General features: G+C 32.1%; 2 protein-coding genes and 1 pseudogene across 4 annotated transcripts; 1 reads left to right on the top strand and 2 right to left on the bottom strand.

Moving 5' to 3' along the window:
• Positions 1 to 546: 546 nt before the first annotated feature.
• Positions 547 to 1,980, bottom strand: LOC127264725 (uncharacterized). The gene has a single exon (XM_051294227.1). The coding sequence runs from the start codon at positions 1,978 to 1,980 to the stop codon at positions 547 to 549; it is 1,434 nt and encodes a 477-aa protein (XP_051150184.1).
• A 1,682-nt stretch (positions 1,981 to 3,662) lies between these two features.
• On the bottom strand, positions 3,663 to 5,154 carry LOC127264726 (F-box protein At3g54460-like; annotated as a pseudogene).
• A 1,255-nt stretch (positions 5,155 to 6,409) lies between these two features.
• LOC127264903 (conserved oligomeric Golgi complex subunit 1) lies at positions 6,410 to 14,619 on the top strand. 3 transcript variants are annotated; one of them, XM_051294494.1, is made up of 8 exons: positions 6,410 to 6,621; positions 7,290 to 9,509; positions 9,747 to 9,944; positions 10,941 to 11,221; positions 11,493 to 11,672; positions 11,953 to 12,127; positions 12,610 to 12,856; positions 14,463 to 14,619. In XM_051294494.1, the coding sequence occupies exons 1-7, from the start codon at positions 6,472 to 6,474 to the stop codon at positions 12,748 to 12,750; spliced, it is 3,345 nt and encodes a 1,114-aa protein (XP_051150451.1). In that variant the 5' UTR covers positions 6,410 to 6,471; the 3' UTR covers positions 12,751 to 12,856; positions 14,463 to 14,619. The 3 variants fall into 3 exon arrangements, with proteins under 3 accessions (XP_051150451.1, XP_051150450.1, XP_051150452.1); XM_051294493.1 differs by lacking the exon at positions 14,463 to 14,619 and adding an exon at positions 13,618 to 13,983 and having other exon boundaries at positions 6,411 to 6,621; XM_051294495.1 differs by lacking the exon at positions 14,463 to 14,619 and adding an exon at positions 13,618 to 13,983 and having other exon boundaries at positions 6,521 to 6,621; positions 7,297 to 9,509.
• Positions 14,620 to 21,680: the final 7,061 nt, after the last annotated feature.

The following is a 21,680-nucleotide window of genomic DNA, read 5'->3' on the forward strand; positions in this document are numbered from 1 at the left end:
TTAGAATGTGGTAATAATGGCTCTTCAAACCCCATATTGTTTTTTGTTCTATTCTGACCCGACGAGCTAAATTAGAACTAAATCCATCTGGGGGTCTCAAATTTTTCAAAATTGATAGGAAATTTTTTTCTCAGAACACGACATGGTGTACGCGGCTGCCGGTAAGTAAACCTTACCATTGGACTTGGAAACTGGATCAAAGAACATTTTATATTCATCAATTGCAAGTCATTCCTCGTACTAAGGTTGTCTTTTGTCTTCCCTTTAATTTCTAACAAAGTATGCAAGATATTTTCACAAACATTCTTTTCGATGTGCATCAAGTCAAGATTATGTCGTACATCATGATCAGCCCAATATGGTAATTAAAAAAATGCTTTTTTTCTTCCATGTGGATGCTTGTCTTTGTTCTCCCTGACGCCGCTTCTAGATTGTTGTGCGCTTGTTGTGCAACCAAATCCTCCTTACGGTAGGCAGTAAGAACATCCCTCAACTGATTATATAACTCGGCAACAGTTATACGTGTGATGTAGGCCTCAAAGTTCATCATTCCATCAAAGGAATGTCGATCACGTCGCATCCTATGCCCATCGGTAGGAAACGCCTATGGCCACAGTAACAAAATTTGTGCCCATTCTTCAAATAAGTAGAGTGCGTCCGCACACCACAATTTGGACATGCATTTCCCCTGCGTGTTGGCCATCCAGATAACATAGCATAACCTGAAAAATCACTTATGGTCCATAGTAAGGCAGCATGCATTTGGAAGTACTCTTCACTTACTGCGTCAAACGTTCTCACACCAATGTCCCACAATTCATTTAACTCAGCCACAAGAGGCTGCAGAAACACATCGATCCGATCGCCCAGCCCTTTAGGACCGTCTATTATTGTAGAAAAAAAGAACGATGGTTGTTTCATACATAGCCATGGGGTTAAATTATAGATCACGAGCACCAACGGCCAAATGCTATAATTAACACTCATGTTACCGAAAGGATTGAAGCCATCGGACGCCAACCCCAATCGTACATTTCGAATGTCACCGGAAAATAATGGATTTCGAAGATCAAACCTTTTCCATGCCAAACTATCAGTCGGGTGCCACAGAACGCCATCATCAACATGAGATTCAACGTGCCACCGCATTGATGATGTTGTTTTGAAGGACAAGAACATTCGTTGTAAATGGGGAATTAACGGAAAATACCTCATCCTTTTTTCAGACACAGTGGAGCTACCTTCGACAAACCTCCTTTCACCGCATACAACACATGCTTGAAGATCTGCATCCTCTCCGGTGAACAACATACAATTATCCATGCATACGTCCATAATCTGACAAGTAAATCCCAACTCTTTCATTATTTTGTTTGCCTCGTAGTAAGTCTTTGGCAACACCACATCATCGGGTATAACATCCCTCAACAAGGTTAGCAGAAGGTCAAATGATTTATTTGACCATTGACTCAAAACCTTCAAATACATAAGGCGTGCAATAAATGATAACCTACTCAATTTCTTACACCCCGGTATTAGGTCATTTTGCAGATCTTCTAACGTATTTTTCAATCCCTTCTTACTGCTCTCTAACCCATCTTCAGGATCCACATCATATATGTTTGCATGACTATTCTCCGGGTTTACATCGTGTGAGACAGCACACTCGCACAGAAGCAGCTCTAGTTCATCTTCCCATTGCGAAGTCATCGCATTGTCAACTAAGTTACTAGTGGTCGTCTCACCTCCAACTTTCCCATGCCAAGTCCACACCTTGTAAGAGGTGTCAAACCCGTACCTAATACAATGGAGCAAGATCTCCCTACGACTATAACTTGCACGATTGCCACAAATCTTACATGGGCAGTGTACAATTGATTCTAGTGTTTTTCCATTGAAAGCATAGCTTAAGAATTGGATCACTCCGCCTAAGTATCTATTGGAAGTGTAGTTGGATTCTTCTATCCAAGTCCTATGCATCTAATAAATAATTTTGAAAAGAATCCAATCAACCAGCTAGCAACGTAGTTATGGGGTAATGACAAAGCATTATATGCTAGTAATGTATGTATTGCACGTGCGACAATAATTTGACTTATCTATTTCAACTTTCAACTATATGTGTATATGAAGATGGCTATCCTTGTAAGAAAACTTGCATGTTCCTTAAACAGTTCATAACTCATCAATATGTTTTAGAATAAAACAACCGGTAATGTAATACAATGTATAGTGTGTAATGTATTAGCAAGCAAATAAGAAATATAGCCACTAGGTTAGGCCCCAAAAATATATACAAATGCAACAAACAGAAAAACAATGTCCATTCATTAGACATGCCAAAAACACCGTTATGAAACATGTGTTATTTAGTTGTTATAAACTAACTAATGAAAGGCCAACCGTACAAACGCTCTAATGGAAATACCATGTACTTGCAATGAGAGATAATAGGATTATTTGGAATATGTTCAGAAAATAATTTTCATAAAACAATATTTGTGGCAGACATGCAAGGTCCACAGACAACACAATTTGTAAACAAGACCCCATTTTCAGGCAACCAAAAATCGGATAAAAAAAAAAGACACTGAACAAAAATAAAAAACCAAAAACAAGACATATACCTGCAATGGTCGAATTTACAGTATCCAAAAAATCACAGCCCCTTAAAGCCAAAAATGATAGCAAAATCATGTTTGTTCGATCTCTCCAAAAGGAAACTTATCTCCAAACCCGTATATCCTATAAGTTCTAAGCATAGTGATGTACCACTATAATTCTCAGATTGTTATGAAGTTCAATTAACACCTTTAAAGGCCATAAAATAAAAGAGGAGGAATGAATAACGTACAGAAGTTGTTAGGCGGAAACAGGCACAGGTACAAGCACGGTCCTAAGCACCTTCACGCACAAATTTTTCTGTCATAGGGACCATTCCTATTGGAGAATCAAAAATACAGTGTGAATGCATAAGCAAGTATATATCTATTACTTGCAGTAATCACATAAGCTCAGAAGCATAGGGCAAATAAATTTTTAAAAATAAAAGTCAAATCCACTTTCAGAACCTCCAAAATAATGGCAATGAAAATTAAAATACACTTTTTTTTAATTTCTTATCTTCAGAATTGATAAAAGCATAGTGTTCCTTTAGCACACTAATCAAGGAAGACATTTTCATCCTGCCCTCCATTTGATCCCTTGGCATGAAATCGTGGTAAGTATGTGATAGACTCCCTAACATCCCAAGATTCTTCAGAAACATTACAACTCTGATATGAAGGGTCGATGTTCATGTAACAAAACCATGTTGTAGAAACATTTGCTCCACATTCACCATAAACTTTCCGCCACTTGTAACAAGCATCACACTGGACCCAAGATTCATTTAATTCCACACCATGTGTCACTTTATCTTCATTTCTATTCTTACTGAACAAGGTCCCTTGGGAAAAAACCCACTTGCTTTCCCAAAACCCTTTGTTTGCGACCCTTACATGCAGGCTTCTCTTTTTGGATCAGTTATTAGATGCAAGAGATGACTCATCATAAGCTTTCAGAAGACTTCTATTTGCATTGCCCCAGCTCCTCCCACACCTTGTAGAAAATATTATCTTTGTTGAAGACACGGATTTGATGAACCTTTTTGGTGTATGGGATCATTGAGCAGTGGATGCCAGAAGTTGCTCAGATGAACCAAGAAGCATTGAAGAAGTTAATGAATTCCTTATAGAAGTCTTCATTGCGGTGAGTTCATCAAGAGTTAATTGCCCCCTGGGAGTTTTCTTTCCCACATTATTCTTCAACTTTGACATGTTACTATTGGTAATTTGCTCAACGATGACTTCATAGTAGCCACACCTGTTATTCCCATCATGCGTGCACCAGATCAGTTGCACTGCATCTTGAGGTTCTGCCATTGTTCCCTTAGTCTTTAAAAGGGTAGTAATAGTCTTACCCAGTTTAGGTTCATCACAAGACATTCTTCCATAGAAATCCCTTGCTATAGGAATTTCGCCAACAACAATCTCACCAGAAACCATATTGATATTAAAGTAAAATCCATCTTCTGTTTTGAAATCCATGTATAAAGGATGTTGTAGAACTTTTGATTCCCTTTCATGCTTTAACATCCAATTAACTGCAACTTGCTGGTGGGATAGAGTTTAAGTTTCATGCATGGTATGATGGATGCTGCCAAATACCTTCAAGGATGGAATGTCAAAGAAATCTTAACAAGATTAACTCGGTTTTGCGTAGACAGGATATTAATTAAAATATCATCTGCAGGATCCAGATACCAGAATCAGAAGATCAGTCTTCTGGATTTACTTTTGAAAATTCACACTCTACTTTCTTTGACACAAGGCAAATTTTTAAAAGTTTCCTAAAGTTCAAAAAGCTTTTTGGACTTATGATTGTTTGGAGCAGTGCAATGTCATCTACAGCCAAGAACGTGGCAGTCCATTGCATGCCAAATACTATGATAATCATCACCACCAACTTTCACCGACTTGGATATCAAGCTTGTAGTTTCCCAATTGCAGCTCAAGTGTTTGAATAGGGTAAACCAATAATCTGGTGTTAGGAGTAGATTGAGACAAAAAAAAAACTACTTCTTAAACATATCTAAATAAGCTCTACACTATGAACAAGTTAATACGATTTGTTTTAACAAATCCTGCTAATCCCCTCCAAAAATTCAAACATTACAAATGCCAATAATCCCCTCCAGAAACTCGATGAAGCCCTGATACCACTTTTTTTATACCAATTACATTTGTGTAATTACTAACGAAATAATTTCAACCATAAAGTTATCCAAAAGCCACAAAATCGAATTTTAAGCAGTCAATGGGAAACTTAGGTTATAAATCCAAAAACCTATGTTGCAAAAACTTAATCGAACAAATGAACATCAACTAGATGAGTATTATACTATATAAAAAAATCCTAAAAAACACACAAACACGTTAGGTTAACCATCCTGGTTTTAACTCACCTGTCGATTTTGCGCCCTAAAACGTAGCCCGAACGACTGCCTTCGAACCTAGGTGATGAAGGTCGCCAGCTTTGGGTGATTTCTGGCTGCCTTCCACCAGCGACGGTGGAGCGAGGGTGAAGGCGACGGCAGAGCAAGGGTGGAGGCATCGGTGGCTCGAATCGAAGGCTACTCTGTAATTTCGTCGATGGAGAGAAACACTTAGAATATTTCGATTTGTTTGATTGTACATATAAACGTATACATAAATCATAGAAAGCGCATTCACACTTTTCATTTTTTTTTTTTTGGTAATAATTTTTATATTGAATTTATTTTAATTTTAAAAAATTACTATAATTTTTTTTAAGTCATGAAAAGCGTGTATTTAATTTTTTTTTAAAAAAATAATTTTAGATTTAATTTTCAAAATTTTTTTAATTTATAATATTTACTTTTTTGGTTATGGTGTGTCTTCGTAACAAATATATATAAGACGATTTTTTTGTCAAAACTGTATTGGGTACGGATAAATTTTCTAACAAAAGAAAAAAAAAAGTTGACCACTGAAGTTTTTTTTTTTGTCTCGACATAAATCATAACATAAACCACTTTTTGTGACGCAATTATTGTTACGGAACATTAGCCAGCAACAAAAGCTCTATTTTTTTTCTAGTGTATAGAATATTTGAATTCCAGATATATTATGTAACCTAGTTTGATTTTGGATTGCTACTTTACAACTCTGCTGCTCGGCCCGATCAACAAAATTTGGGCCTTTGCTTTGGGCTTTTGCCAAATTGAATCTGACCTAATTTTTAAAAAGCAATCATTTATAAAATAACAATTTGTAAATAAAAGTTTCTTGTATACAAAAAATTTGATATGAAATGTTATAAAAAAAAACAGGTAATGATTGTATTGTAACATAATACTCTTAATGTTTATCTTAGTTATTTATTATTTTTATTTTTATCAGTTTATTTGATTTATTAATTATATTTTATTTAAATTTTTATATTTATAAAAAACATAAATTAATTAAATGTATAAATTGACATGGATGGAGTAGAAAATAATTGTAAAAAAGAGGGCGTATTTGTTTGAATGTTTGAATTTTGAATTAAGATTTGAATATTAAAAATTTTAAATTATAATAATTATACAGTGTGATATAAATAAGTATAGATACCATATTTTTAATATAAAATTAATTTTTAATATAATATAAAAAATAAAAAATTAGTATTTAATTTCATATTTAAAAAAAAAAAAAATTTATGAATAGTAGAATTCGATCGAAATTCACCAAACGAACATAATTTTCGGGAGGAAAGAAAATTCATGTTCGGGTATTCCGTGTATCCTTATGCAACGAAAGAGGGCCTCGATTCTCAAACTTGAGGAGCGACCCGTTGGTTCACTCTAAACTTCGGCCCGATCCGATCCGACCCGCCCCGGGTCGGCTCCACCCGACCCAGCATCGCATGTTCCCCTTTCTCGTTTCCAGATCCATTCCAAGACCTGAACTAGATCTCTTCTTCTTCTTCTTCGTTCGTCTTCCTCCAAGACAGGGTTGGGCAGTCGTCGTCGTCGTCTTATCGTTCTTCAGTTTCTTCATCGGAGGCTTTGTAATTGTTAGTCAAATTCTTACACTACTTTTGAATTATTTTTTTGTTGTCATTTTTCAATGCCGTCTGCTATGCTACATAGTTTTTGAATTCTTTGATGTTAGTTGTAATTACTTATGTTGCTTTTAGATTGATTCGAAGGGTTGAAGTCTATTAGTTTCATTTTTGTTGGCCCTTTGCAGATTGGTGGGTTCACATTGTGTTCCTTTTGTTGGAATTGGTATATGTGCTTACTGTATTAGTTTTAATCTTATACATTTGTTGTGATTGAAGTTATCATGTGATTTTGTCTTCCTATTATTTTGAGATTGAAAAAGGAACAAAATAAAATGTCATCAAATGATTTGGGGTAAGATCCTATTTGTTATATCTCCAATTTTGTTAATTTCTGCGGTAAGTCATCAGTCAAGATTTAATTTGGGTTCCGATTCCAGATACCCTAATTCTTCTATCGTTCTAGGCGTAGCAGTAGCTTCTAAACATACCCTAATTTCTTCTTGTTATCAAACTTTCAATGCTAATACCAAATATTTTCTTCTATGGTAAATTTTCCTTTGAACAATTTGCTCAACTGTTCTTGATATTTTGGTATCTGTTTCTTTTTATACTATTCCACTTATTGGCTATCTAGAGCTGCATTGTATTGTGTAGTTCTAATGATGATCATGTTGTAGACAACAGTGGGTTCTACAACAATGTCTGCCGCTACCAACCAAAACCACCTTGGTGCTGGTGGTGTCCCTTGGAATCAAGATGCTGAATCTTTGTTTCGGATGAAACCTATCTCGGAGATCCGCAATGTTGAGGCAACCACCAGGAAGCAAATTGAGGAGAAGAGTGAGGAGCTCCGTCAATTGATTGGAAACCGATACCGTGATCTCATTGACTCTGCTGATTCCATCATGCTCATGAAGTCATCATGCGAATCCATCTCTGCAAATATCTCTGCCATCCACCATGCCATTCTCCACTCTCTCTCTTCGCCAGACGTTCCGAGGACCCCTTGTGTCCCTTCCAGCGTTGTGGGTTCCCACATATATGGAATTGCCTGCCGTGTCAAGTATCTGGTTGACACCCCGGAAAACATTTGGGGCTGCCTTGATGAATCCATGTTCCTTGAGTCCTCTGCTCGCTACATTCGTGCAAAGCATGTGCATTACAACTTGCTCAACTGCAGTGATAGCAAAAATGTGCTCTCTAATTTCCCTTTATTGCAGCACCAGTGGCAAATAGTGGAAGGTTTCAAGGTCCAGATCTCACAGAGGAGTCGCGAGAGATTGTTGGATCAGACCATTAATCTTGGAATCAGTGCCTATGCCGATGCATTGGCAGCTATTGCCATCATAGACGAACTGGAACCAAGAAATGTTTTATCCTTGTTTATAGATTCCAGAAAATCAATTATTCTGCAAAAGTTAAGTTCTTGCTGCCATGATGCCAATGCTGATAGTTCTGAAGTAATTTCTGTCTTCTGTGATGTTTTAAAGATAATTCAAATCACTATCTGTCAAGTGGGGGAGCTGTTCTTGCAGGTATTAACTGACATGCCTCTGTTTTACAAAACTGTTTTCGACACTCCTCCTGCTTCTCAATTGTTTGGGGGCATACCAAACCCTGATGAGGAAGTGAAGCAGTGGAATTCATTCAAAGACAAGTTGGAATCTGATATGGTATTGCTAGATCGTGATTTTATTTCCAAGACTTGTTCTGATTGGTTAAGGAACTGTGGAAAGGATATTATGAGCAAGATTAGTGGTAGGTATTTGATTGATGTTGTTGGCAGTGGGTATGAGCTTGCTCTAGCTGAGAAGTCAATAAGGGAAACCACGGATAGTAAACATGTTTTAGAAGGTAGTTTGGAGTGGCTGAAGAGTGTTTTTGGTTCTGAGATTGAGTTACCTTGGAAAAGAACACGCGAGCTTGTATTAGGTGAAGATTCAGATATATGGGATGATATCTTTGAAGATGCCTTTGTTAGAAGGATGAAGGGAATTATAAACTTGAAATTTGAAGAATTAGGTGGAGTTGTTGATGTGGTACAGTCAGTTCAATCAATAGCAAAAACGGCTGGTGATCATACCAATTCTGAAGATCTTCTGAGCAGATTTCAGACTGGTGGTGTTTGGTTTGTGCAGCCACCTGGTAAAAAGCCGGGCTCCATTTCTAGCTTAAAATCACACCAGATGCAAGAAAATGATTTCATTAGCTGTCTTGGCACTTACTTTGGTCCGGAAATTAGGCGAATTAAAGATTCTGTGGACAATTGCTGTCAGAATATCCTCATTGATCTCCTCCATTTCCTCGAGTCTCCCAATGCCCCACGTAGGTTAAAGGATTTGGGACCATACGTTCAAAACCGGTGTTACGAAAGTATGTCATTAATTTTGACACAAATAAAGGATGAGCTTGACCATCTACATAAAGAGCTAGAAAACAAAACTAAAGATGATACCTTGGCACTTCCTCCAGCTATACTTGTTGAAAGATCATTATTTATTGGTAGACTTCTCTTTGCATTTCAGAAGCATGCCAAGCACATACCTGTGATACTCGGTTCACCTAGATCATGGGCGAATGAAGTTGTGAGTAGCACTAATATTCCATCCTCAGTTGTGTTGAAGCATACCCGAAATGTCACTGACTCACCAATGGTTGATAGCCCAGTTAGACGAATACCTGATTCCAGCAGGAAACAAAGCTCTCTATTTACTACTGCTCTATTTGGAGTGGATGACAAGTTAAGTCCACAACTTGAGGAACTAAGACAGACAACCCAAGAGCTTTATATCAGAGCATACAGTCTTTGGATTTCTTGGGTTTCGGATGAACTTTCAAATATGCTCTCTGCAAATCTGAAACAGGATGATGCATTGTCATCAACAGCTCCTGTCAGAGTAAGTCTATCATAATCAAAGCCTTCTCAATTGGCCAGTGATGCCTGCCAATGTAAATGGAACACTATTAAGTTTTACACCATTATTTAAAATAGGACGATTTCATCCTGAATTTGCAAACTCAAAAACATTATTTTCAATTTGGGAAAAATAAGAAGTCAAACTTATTTCTTGCAACAAAAGCATTAACACAATAAAGTGATTTGTTGCCTCTAAATTGTTTCAATTACTATTCAGGGTTGGGAGGAGACAGTAGTTAAGCAGCAAGATCAGGCAAATGAAAGCCCGTCAGAGATGAAGATATCTCTTCCATCTATGCCTTCTCTGTATGTGACTTCATTTTTATTTTATGCATGTGAAGAGATCCATCGTGTTGGTGGCCATGTACTTGATAAATCAATTTTGCAGAATTTTGCAGCAAGGCTTTTTGATAAGGTATTGATCAGAACTATGAATATTTTCACTGTCTTTAATTTGATTTTTTATACAGCTTGTAACTTGAAATCGGCTATTAATCACATGACCTCGGCTAGAGAGATATATGTATGTAGAAGAAATAGTAAGACTACTTTGTTGTGTTCTCCAGTACATTTTGAAAATTTTGGACCCTCCCATTTCATTTCTTTTTGACACATTTGGTGAAGAATAGGATGTCAAGTGTTGATTGATCTCTTGCATTTAATAAATCCAAAGTTTGATTGTTTTAGTTGACTTCTGTGTGCTTAACTGCGTGGTAATTGAGTTTGTTTTATCTGAATAATGGTGTCCTTTATATTTATGATATGGAACATACCAGGTATCAGTCATAGTTTTCTGCACCTTCTTATACTATTTAAGATTTCCATTTATTTATGGGAAGAGAGCTTCTATGTAATTTCCAGTTATGAAATAGAGTTTATTATTCATAGGTTCTACCTTTTTTCTTATGGATCAAGTGCGTATTTAGGTTTGCATTCTGTAGTTTGGAATGCTATGTACATGAAAAATTAATCGCAATTCTGTTCCTTGAAAGACTTGATTGTCTTATTATTTAAACACATAAATCCTTAAAATTCAAACATTATGTTAATGCAAAATAAAACCAGTATTTATGAACATATAGTCATTTTTATATGTTCACCTCTTAAAACGTAGTTAGTTATTAGCCTTGTATATTGTCGCGCTATTAGTTATTATATAATAACATACAAACACAAAACAAGCAAATCATATGGATGTTATCATTATCTTCCATTGTTCATTATTGTTTCACCTCACAAAAACTCTTCAAAGAGAAGTCTAAGTTTCTCTGATATGTTCTTCATGCTGAAGTGCTTTTGTTTCTGGGGTTCTAGTTCCGCACATAAATACTTTCAATTTGAAGAATAGTCTTCCCCCGTGTTTTATATTACCTTGATATATATGATTCCAACTGCCTTTTTGCTTTCATAGGTTGTTGGAATATATGGAGGTTTTCTGTCAACTGATGAAAGTCATGCATCTAAAGCATCGGAGAAAGGTGTCCTGCAAATTTTATTTGATTTGAAATTTGCTGCTGATATTCTTTCTGGAGGTAATGCTAATGTGAACGATGAATTATCGGAGGTTCCGAATGTGAAATCTTCTTATAGAAGGAAACCAAAAGCACAACAACCTAAATCTATTGTAGATGAGCGAATTAAACAGTTGTTAAATCGCCTTTCACAACGGTTGGATCCCATAGATTGGCTCACGTAAGTTGCTAGAACTAGGTTATTTTCTTTTACCTTTTATATTATTTTTTGGTATTTTTTTCCCATGACAAGAGACAACTGTACCACCATGCATATGCTTTATCAATCTGTCAATAAACAAGATGTATTGCAATTATCGTATTTGTTAGGACCTTCGGTTGTCTTTACTTCCTCCCTTGGAGCTTCTAATCTTTTCTGAAAATCTCATGTATGTAATGTTTATTTGATATATTTATCTTACTTGCTTTTGATTTTATGTAAATGAATATAGGTATGAACCATACTTGTGGGAGAATGAGCGGCAAGCATGCCTTAGACATGGTGTTCTCTTTGGGTTCTTTGTGCAACTCAATAGAACACATAAGGACACCGTTCAGAAGCTGCCCACCAATTCTGAATCAAATATTATGCGCTGCTCCACAGTACCACGTTTTAAATATCTTCCCATCAGGTGGTCATCTGAAATGTCTTTATGCATATATTGTTTTACATTGACTTTATTGAGGCTCACTAACAATTATGTAATTTTTTCAATTTAACTTCTACATGCAAGATTCCACCTTATTCTTTAGAATGGCAGATGCTATACTGCTCTAGGAATCTCACATACTGAATATAATTAGGGAATAGGAAATGTTTCTAAGATTATCCTCTTTTTTTTTTCTGACTTTGGTTTACTGGATATTTATAAGGGCTTTTTTTTTTTTTTTTTTATTTCTGTTGATATCCAGTGCTCCAGCATTGTCCGTGAAGAATGCAGCCAGGACATCAGCATCATCTTTGGATGATGTTTATTCAAGGAATACATGGAAGAGTTATGCAGCTGATGAGATAACTCGAAATTCTAATGTTGATGAGGACTCTAGTTTAGGGGTGGCTGCACCATTTTTGAAGTCCTTTATGCAGGTGTTAATCTCCTTCCAAACTTCCATATGCATTTTGGAACAATGTGCCATGGAAGTATACCCTGTCTAAAAACATTATATTTATTGCTAAGACTTTTCTTATCTATGCTATCAGCTTTAATGATGCTTTTATTTTTTGTGTCACGAGAACGTTATTATTTACAGTCATAAGTTGGTAAATGGTGCTATCTCTTTGGTACTGGAAAATAAGTTCTTATGTACTGATGATTTTGGTCTGTACTAGTTTGCACATGGTGTATCTATTTACTTCTTTAGTGACAGAGTTAGCTCTATATTTAGTCTCATATATTAATGAAAGGCTGTATCTTGTCTGTCAACAGAGAGCTGTTATTTTTTTAAACTGCTTTTGGTCCTAGTTCTCTTTTACTTTTCGTTTTTTTTTTTTTTGTTTTCTTTTACCAATTAAAGATTGAACAATATGTCCCATTCTCTAGATGTTAAACTATTTGCTCAATATGTCAGGTTGGAAGCAGATTTGGGGAGAGCACCCTGAAGCTAGGATCAATATTAACAGATGGGCAAGTAGGAAGGTTTGGTGACATATTACCTGTACAAGCAGCTGGTCTCCTTTCATCCTTCACAGCTGGCAGATCAGATTCTTGACAAATGCAGCTATTACTCTGGAATACTCCTAGATACCATAGTTTCATATTTCCTCTTTCTCCTCACGAGGCAACATGACACCTGATAAATGAAGTCATATTCTTTGGTAAGTTACTAAATAAAGATCCTTGAATGTGAGATGTTCTCTCAAACACTAAAACATGTCTCGTGCACATTATGAATTATATTTCAAATCTTCCTCTTGTTTTCCCTGTTCAGTTTCTTCTGGGTAAGATTTTTTTTGGCTAATGGTTCTGCATATTTGGTCTGTTAAAACCTTGACTCCAAAGTGGTTGGTCATAAAATGTAGTGAGGGCTACGGTCTGATTTTTGCTTTTAAGTTTACGTGTGATTTTGATGTATGAATTTGTCAATTTCTATGGCACCCCAAATTGATGGTAATTTCTATTTCATGAGATGTGGTGCATATGCTTTTGACTAGATGTGCAATTCTCCCCTGAATGTCTCGAGAGTGACCCTAAAATTGCCTTCCGTTGGATCTATGGGAATTGCCCGCCTCGGATGCGTAACCATGAGATTAATAAGCTTCAATCTCTCAGCTAGATTCCATTTCATTGCCTTTGTTCATGCACCTCGTTTCTTCCAATGGATTGGCTTTTTTTTTTTTTTTTCGTTTAAGGTGGTGCCACAGGACATGTAGTTTGGACTTTCCCTGAAAACTCCACCTCCCGGTTTTGCCCGCCTTCTGTTTTTTTTTTTTTTTTTAAAGTAAATTTTATGTAGTTCTTTCTCATGAAATGCATTATTGCTCGCTTACTTTATGTTGATTAGAATAACATCTTTGACATTTGTTCACCCTGTAATTTCACTTGCTGCTTCGAATTTTTCCATGTATTTGGATCTCAGGTGCTGGAATACCTATGTTGAATGAGATGCCCTTCCTCACCTCACCTCACCTCACCTCACTCTGGCTATGTGCTACCATTATGAATCTTATGATACAGTGCTTTTGTGCATTATAGTCTTTTCAGGTCATACATTATTGAGTCTATACCAACCTGAGCCCCAGCGGTGTGTAAGATGTGGCTGTTTATGGGAACATCAGCATCATGTTCTTCCTGATGTGTAAATGTAGCCATTGGGATAAGAAGCTTACCTACAGTGTTGCTGCTATGTTCAAATACATGCATATATATATATATACATATGTATATATATTTGCAGTTGAGGATATTGACTAGTGCTTCTCATGATGTAATTTGTTTTTGTTAATGGAAAAATTTGTGGACGATGTACATGGCATGCCAGTATTAGTATGTTCAGTCCCCTATCACTATACAGTGTTATTGCAGAATGCATTATTTTTAAGTTTTTGGATTTGTTCACTTCTACTTATATTTTTGGTCCCTGTTTTACTTATGTAGCTCATTAATTCTTTTTATCTGCAATCATTATCTATTTGTTTACATGTTCTATTTAGTACTTTGTTACTAGTTTGAAAGTTCTCCTTTTCTTTTGTCCCTGTTTTACATAAGTGGCTCGTTAACTCTTTTTTATATACAATCATACTTTCTGTGCCATTATGATTTGTTGTCTGTGTACACATTTTATGTAATAGTATGTAAATTTCTATTCTAGTTTATTATGCTAGAGTTTTGTTTTGTATTTTCATGTTTAGTCTTTTTTGCAGAGAGTATCAACAACTTTCTCACTCTTTTGAAGTTGATGGATCGTCTTTTGCAATTTGACAGGTGACATTTATTCATTGCTGGTTGCAGAAAATACATGAAGTTAATGTATATTTCAATACTTAGAATATTCAATTTTGTTGCCGTCTGTTCATGCTATTTAAATTTAGAGGATAATATACATGTTGATCAAACAGTATGATTTGTGAATTGTCGGGGGTTTACTATATTCTCAATAATAATAAAATTATATAATTTAATAAATAAATATACATAGCTTGGTATCTTGCTAATGAGTTGTCCTATACCTTGCTTCTTGCAACCTTCTTTCCTATGCATTTCTTAGGGGCTTATGAAATCAAAGCTGAAGAATATAGTTATAGCTTTTTACCTTTCCTTCAGAGGGACTTAAGAACATATAGACACTGAGTCTATCCTACTAGTTAAATAGGCCTAAAATTAATTATAAGTAATGTGTCTAATTTAACTCTTCCTCAAGTTGGAGCTTACAAGCCATATGATCCAAACTTGTTACATATGAACTCGGATCTAGAACTTCAAAAGTCTTTTGTTTTGATGTCTCGAAGTTGATCATCTAAAGACATACATTTGGAGTCTATATACCTAAATAATACGTTTTCTCTGATGAAGTAATTAAGTATGTTTTAGTATACTTTGTTTGTTCATGAAACATTAAGGTTTTTTTTTCCCTTTTTTTTATATTTATTATTATTACGAGATATTGTGGAGCATTGTCTAATTATCACAATTTCATTTTTATCACCTCACATAATATGTGTTTACAAAGTAATTGTTTAATCTAGATAAGATCACATGTAGCTAAGCCCATGACATGAAATTCAACTTCAACACTAAACGTGCAACACACCATATCTTATGGACATCCTATCCAATCAACATTTAAATATTCAAGTATCCAACAATTTTTATTATTTCCTTTTGATAACGTAGGAATCTGTAATCGCGTAGAGTACGCATTAGGTAAACTCCCGACCGAATCTAATACCCTTCAAACTAGGCCTAAGCCTGATAAGGTAAGTCACAACTGACAATTTTTGAGTGGCTCTATTTTGTATATAACAATCACATTTTTTGGAAGACCCTATAATGTCGTGCACATGTACATAGACGTGTTTTTCAATGAGAAATTTGGAGATTGATATATGGTCAGTGGAATTGGAATCAAGAACCCATGGAATAAGGAAAGACTAGGAGCATCCATTGCATTATTCTCTCTACTTCATTATTTTTTTATCTCTCTTGTCCATGTGATATTTATCTCCATATTTAAATTATTATTTTTATTTCTTTATCACCCATTATATAATTACATTCAACACATTATCTTCTCTTTTATAGGACCCACAATAATTTATTTATTTATTTATTTATACATATTTCTTTTTATTGTCTAATAATATTTTTATACTTATATTTTAATTTTTAACTATTAATCTATATAAATTTAATATATAACATATAATTTACTATTTTAAAAATTGAAATTATTTGAAATAAATCAACATATATATATTTATAGATAATTTATGTTAAATTTAAAAATTTTAAATTTCAAAATTTTTTGAATATTATTTAATTACTTTTTCTTTTATTTTTGTTGAAGGTAACCAGTTCTAGATAAACCTAATAAATAGGTAATAATTGTATTTCTTACTAAAAGTACTGAGAAATGTAACTGGTTCTTATAGTAAAAACTAAAAAAACAATAGTAAAAATAATAAAAAAAAAAGTGATTGTAACGTATGCTCAAAGAAACATCAACAATGTAAACATGGTCATTAGATTAGGTAGTAGAACCAATCGAAGATGATTGCTAAGATGCCTGGAATTGAAGGAAGGCTCCAGTCGAGTCGGAACGCCTATGTTTGTCGTACGAAGAGGATGGTTACGTTGGCTTTAACAAATTTTTTGAGCATTACTCATTCACCATGACTCCTATTATGATTATCCAAACGGGGATTATGAAAAACTAAATCAAAGCCATTTTTTGAAGCAATAACAATAAACATAAGGGAAGTCACAAACGTGAAAAAAAAAATATAATCCAGCATATTGTACTCAATTCTTGATCTATATAATTAATTGAGAGTGTACAATATCACATCATGTAATAAATAGATAAGTATACAGAGTTGAATCAATAAAGAATTAAAATGTACTCATTCATATTTTGAACTTTTTGTGCTATTTAAAGATTAATTCATTTGAGTAAATTCAATAGATATTTAGTTGACAATTTTAAGCTCTAAATTACATAAAATTTAATATTATTAAATAAATTCTATGAAATTGAAAATTGTACGAAGATGACTTACAAACTTCTTAGCCCGCTGTCTCTTTTCTAGCTCAATGAAAAGCAACAAACGAAGCTAACATAGTCAGTGCAGCCAGCGAGTTCAAAGCATGACGAAATGGTCCATTGAATCAAATGTACAAGGGGAGAATTGGCCATTCAATCTTGTGAACTAATTGAAACCGAAATAGAAAAAAGAGATATGAACGGAGAGGAATAACCAATCGATGAAAGAACATGAAACCATTCTCTTTCAATAGAGGTGCGAGAAAGGGTTGGGGGCAATGAAGCCTGCTATATTAATATGTTATGCTTCCTATCTTCCAACATGAAAATCGTTCTCAAGTTAAAGTGTATAAATTTACAATATTTTCATAGAGGGTACTAATTAAACGACAATTAAAATTTTATTGTTAAGTTTAGAATATAATACTTCAAAGTTATGAATTGTGTCCCATCAACTTCAACATTATGTCCATATTCTATTAAAGCTATTGAACAATAAATATATACATGAATTTAATACAAACTAAGAGTATTTAAGAAAAATCAAGATTTATAAGTTAAAAGGGGTATATTCTATTGATATTTTATTAAGTATTATTTTTTTTAACTTAAAGAGCCCGTAGATTTATGAGATTCACATACTTCATGCATAATTTAACTGATCTTTTTTTTTTTTCTTTTAACATGAATTTTAAAAAATTTGACGAGATTATTTATTGATTTACTTAAATTTCCATAGAATTGATAAGATTGTTGAATACAAATGTGGTGTGTTTAGTTGGAGGTATGGATTTTGGGTTTTGACGTGAATAGTAAAAATTTTAAATTGAAATCATTGTTACGTGATATAAATAGGCTATTGTTTATTTTGAATTTACTATTATTATTTAGTATAATATTAAAAAAATAAGGCATTCTGGTTTTATATTTAAGGGAGACAAATTTTATGAATAGTGAACATGCACTCAAATCATTCATGATTTAACAAAAATGCCAAAGAAAAAAAATATTAGTTCCAAAAATATATTATTATTATTATTATTATTATTATTATTATTATTCTCATCTTTATTTTCAGCATCTTAATTTACATTACTGTCATATTTTAGTTTTATTTTTCATATAGCATTAACAATATTCATTTTTCATGCATTAGCTCTTGTTCTTCGTTGTAGTTTATTTTAAAAAAATAAGTTCTAATTTTTCAGATTTCACGTTGAGATATCACTACAAGAAAAAATCATTTTTGTAATAAAATTTTTTTGTCTCTAAATCTACTTTTTCCGTTACTAATGACATTAGAGACGGAATTAGGAACAGAATTACGTTAGCTACGTGAACTTTAGGGACGAAATTTTGTTACAAATATATTATTTTTTTGTAGTGTATGGTGAATCTTAATTTTTTTTATATTTAATTGAAAAGTCACTGGATATAAAATTATATAATCAAATAAAAGCCTACATTAACTCGTATTTGAAATTAGATGAGTTTTAATAATTATGAATTGCAATTTAAAAATATAAAAAATTCTCAATCACATTCTTAATGATGTATAACGAAGATTGATGGTACATTTTGGGAGAATATTCTATTTATTAATAATGAAGTCGGTGTCTATTTATACACTTGTACAAAAAGTGATAAACTCAAATAATAGCAATGTAATCAACTAAAAATGATTAAACAATAACAACATATCTAGTAGATATATCAAAATAATAATATCAATTAATTAATATTAATCAAAATATCCATTTAAAATATATATTTCAATATCTCGCTTCAAACCGGAGTTGGTGTTGTAAAAACCAACTCGAGTAGACAAAAAAAAAAAAAAATCGAAGGTGGAATTTGATTTAAATATAGATAGATTTCATAGTTGGACATTAATATTTGTAGCTTTCAAATCGATTCTTTGTCATGGCGGTGCTAAATCTTAAGAAATTAAGATTTTAAACAAATTAAAAGTTTTAGTGGTAGAAATTCTTTGTTGTTGGAACACTGGCGATCCTCTATTGGATGTGGTGGTGCTAAACTTTAATAAAATTTTGACAAAATTAAGATTAACTCAACTTATACTTTTCTTGAATAATGAAACCCACCACAGTAACCTTGCAATCTGGCAAATTCACACTAAAAAAAAAATATATATTTGTAACGGAATTTCGTCCCTAAAGTTCACGTATCTAACGTAATTCCGTTTCTATTTCCGTCTCTAACGTCATTAGTAACGGAAAAAATAGATTTAGAAACAATAAAATTTTGTTACAAAAATAATTTTTTCTTGTAGTGTCAATAGACCGTCGAAAGAGAGATTAACTTTTAAGGGGAAAAGGAAATGGTAGAAGCAAAAATAGAAAATAATTTAAATTATATTTGAATAAATTTTTAAAAGCAATATTTTAGAAAAAAATATGTATTTGAATATAATATAATTAAACGTATTTTAAAATTAATAATAAAATACTTTACTTTTGATGATATTTTTTTAGTATAAATATATGCAAACTAGTTTTTGAGATCATTTTGAAATTTTTGATTTTTTTTATTTATTTATATAATTTATCAATAATTTTTTTTATGTGTTTGTTTTTTTTAAAAATTTGAATTGATTTTATGGTATATTAAATGTTTGTTGATGCACCTTTTTTTTTTCTTTTTTTTTTTATTGATGTTTATATTTCATTAATTAGTTGCATGTAGTTATTATAAAATTGATAGAAAATTACTTAAACATTTATTTTGATATTATTTGTAAATTCAAAAAATTATATAGTAGGGTATATTTGTTTGAAGATTTGGATTTTAGGATTGAGTTTTGAATAATAAAATTTTTGAATTGAAATAGTTGTATGATGTGATGTAAAGAAGTATTTGTTTGATGTTTTGAATGTAAAATTAATTTCTAGTATAATATAATATAAAATAGGTGTTTGATTTGATATTTTTAATGAGAAAAAAAATTAATGAATACTAGAAATTTGATCAAATTCTCTAACTTTGTAAATAAAAAGACTGAATTGTAAATGAATTATTGTAGCTTATTTTGCAAAAATAAAAAATTATATTGTAAATTTTCTAGATAAAATATATAATTAGAGATTATTAAAGTGAGAGGAGGTAAAAAAAAAAAGTAGGCCGGGATCAAATTTTTTATTCCAAAACTTCTCTATTTCTTCTGTTCCAACAAATCAAATCATGACATTTAGAGGAGAGAGAATATAAGTAAGATAATTTAGAATGGTAGCCGTTAGAGTATTGAACAACACATTGTGCTGTTAGACAATACATAATATTATTATAAATAACATACTGTATATGTTAATATAATATAAATACAGCACATGATTAAAACAAACATGCTATAGTCTCAGACAACACAAAGTATTACTACAGACAACATATTGTATATGTTAATATAATACAAATATAACATATGAACTAATAGCATATGTTATAGTATTATACATCACACACAACAGTTGATTTTAGCACAAACATAAAATTAGATTATATTTTTCTTTATGTTTCAAAATTATTTCATTTTTATTATTTTTTTTGTCTGAAAATATTATACTTTTAGATGATTTTTTTTTTTTTAAATAATCTCTTTTTATTTTTAGTAAATTTATCAATTTTAAATACATTATTTATTATTTTCATAGTAGTATTATTGGTATTTTAAATTTTTTAAACATTATATGTTAATAAAATATATATAATATGGATATTACTTTGTAAATAACAAAAATTTATATAATACAAATAAATAATTAATTTATTTATTTATTTATCATTATCGTAAATTTGTTTTATAAAAAATTAAGGTTGTGTTTTCTTTGGGTTTTACTACAAGTTTTTACTATTCAATTTTTCTTTTCTCTTTAAAAACATCACATCTAACAATTACTTTTTTTTATATTATACTCCAAATTTATTTTACATTCAAACTTCTATTTATATCACATCAAACAACTATTTAAATTTAACTTTTTACTATTCAAAAATCCAAACCCAAAACTCAAACCCGCAGACAAACACCCTAAAACTCCCTATTTTTTATAAAACAAATTATGATAATGATAAATAAATAAATAAATATATTATTTATTTATATTATATAAAATTTTGTTATTTACAAACTAATATTCATATTATATATATTTTATTAACATATATTGTTTAAAATATTTAAAAATACCAACAATACTACCATATGAAAATAATAAATAAATGGATTTAAAATTGATAAATTTATCAAAAGTAAAAAAAAAAATTATCTTTTATAAAAGAAAAAAAAATCATCTAAAAGTATAATATTTTCAAAAAAAAATAAAATAAAATAATTTTGAAACATAAAAAAATATAATCTAATTTTAAATGTTAGTAAATACTATAAATTAAGTTTAATGTATATATAACTAAATATATTAAATTAAAAGAATAAATGAATATCATAGATAAATTATTAAAATACCCACACTCATTATTATACAACTCACAGTCCGCAACCAATTTGATTTTGTGGCTTGAATTTGAACACGGGCGTGTTCAATTTAAACACCCCCGTGTTGGTATAAATATAGTAATATATTACTTAATTGAAATAACACGCCCGTGTTATTAACACGGGCATGTTTGTTCTAAATCACTTATCACATCAGGTTCCGTTATGGCTACGTCAACTTATTTCGTTGAAATTTTAACAGTGGGACTAAAAATGATAATTTACTTTTTGGATAGAATTAATTTTTATATTTGTTTTTTTGAATGAGACCAAAAAAAAAAAAAAAAAAGAGTTTAATTGAGACTAAAATTGATTTTTATTCCTTATTTAATTACTCTCATTAGTGTGGTCAGAATATTGAGTCAAGATGGATAGTTGTGATATAGACAAAGCGGATGATGTGGTTGATTTAGTGGTTTCTACCCAACCA

Source organism: Andrographis paniculata, unplaced genomic scaffold (genome assembly GCF_009805555.1).
Source record: "Andrographis paniculata isolate CXL003 unplaced genomic scaffold, ASM980555v1 Contig71END, whole genome shotgun sequence".
In the NCBI taxonomy this organism is placed as follows: Eukaryota; Viridiplantae; Streptophyta; class Magnoliopsida; order Lamiales; family Acanthaceae; genus Andrographis; species Andrographis paniculata.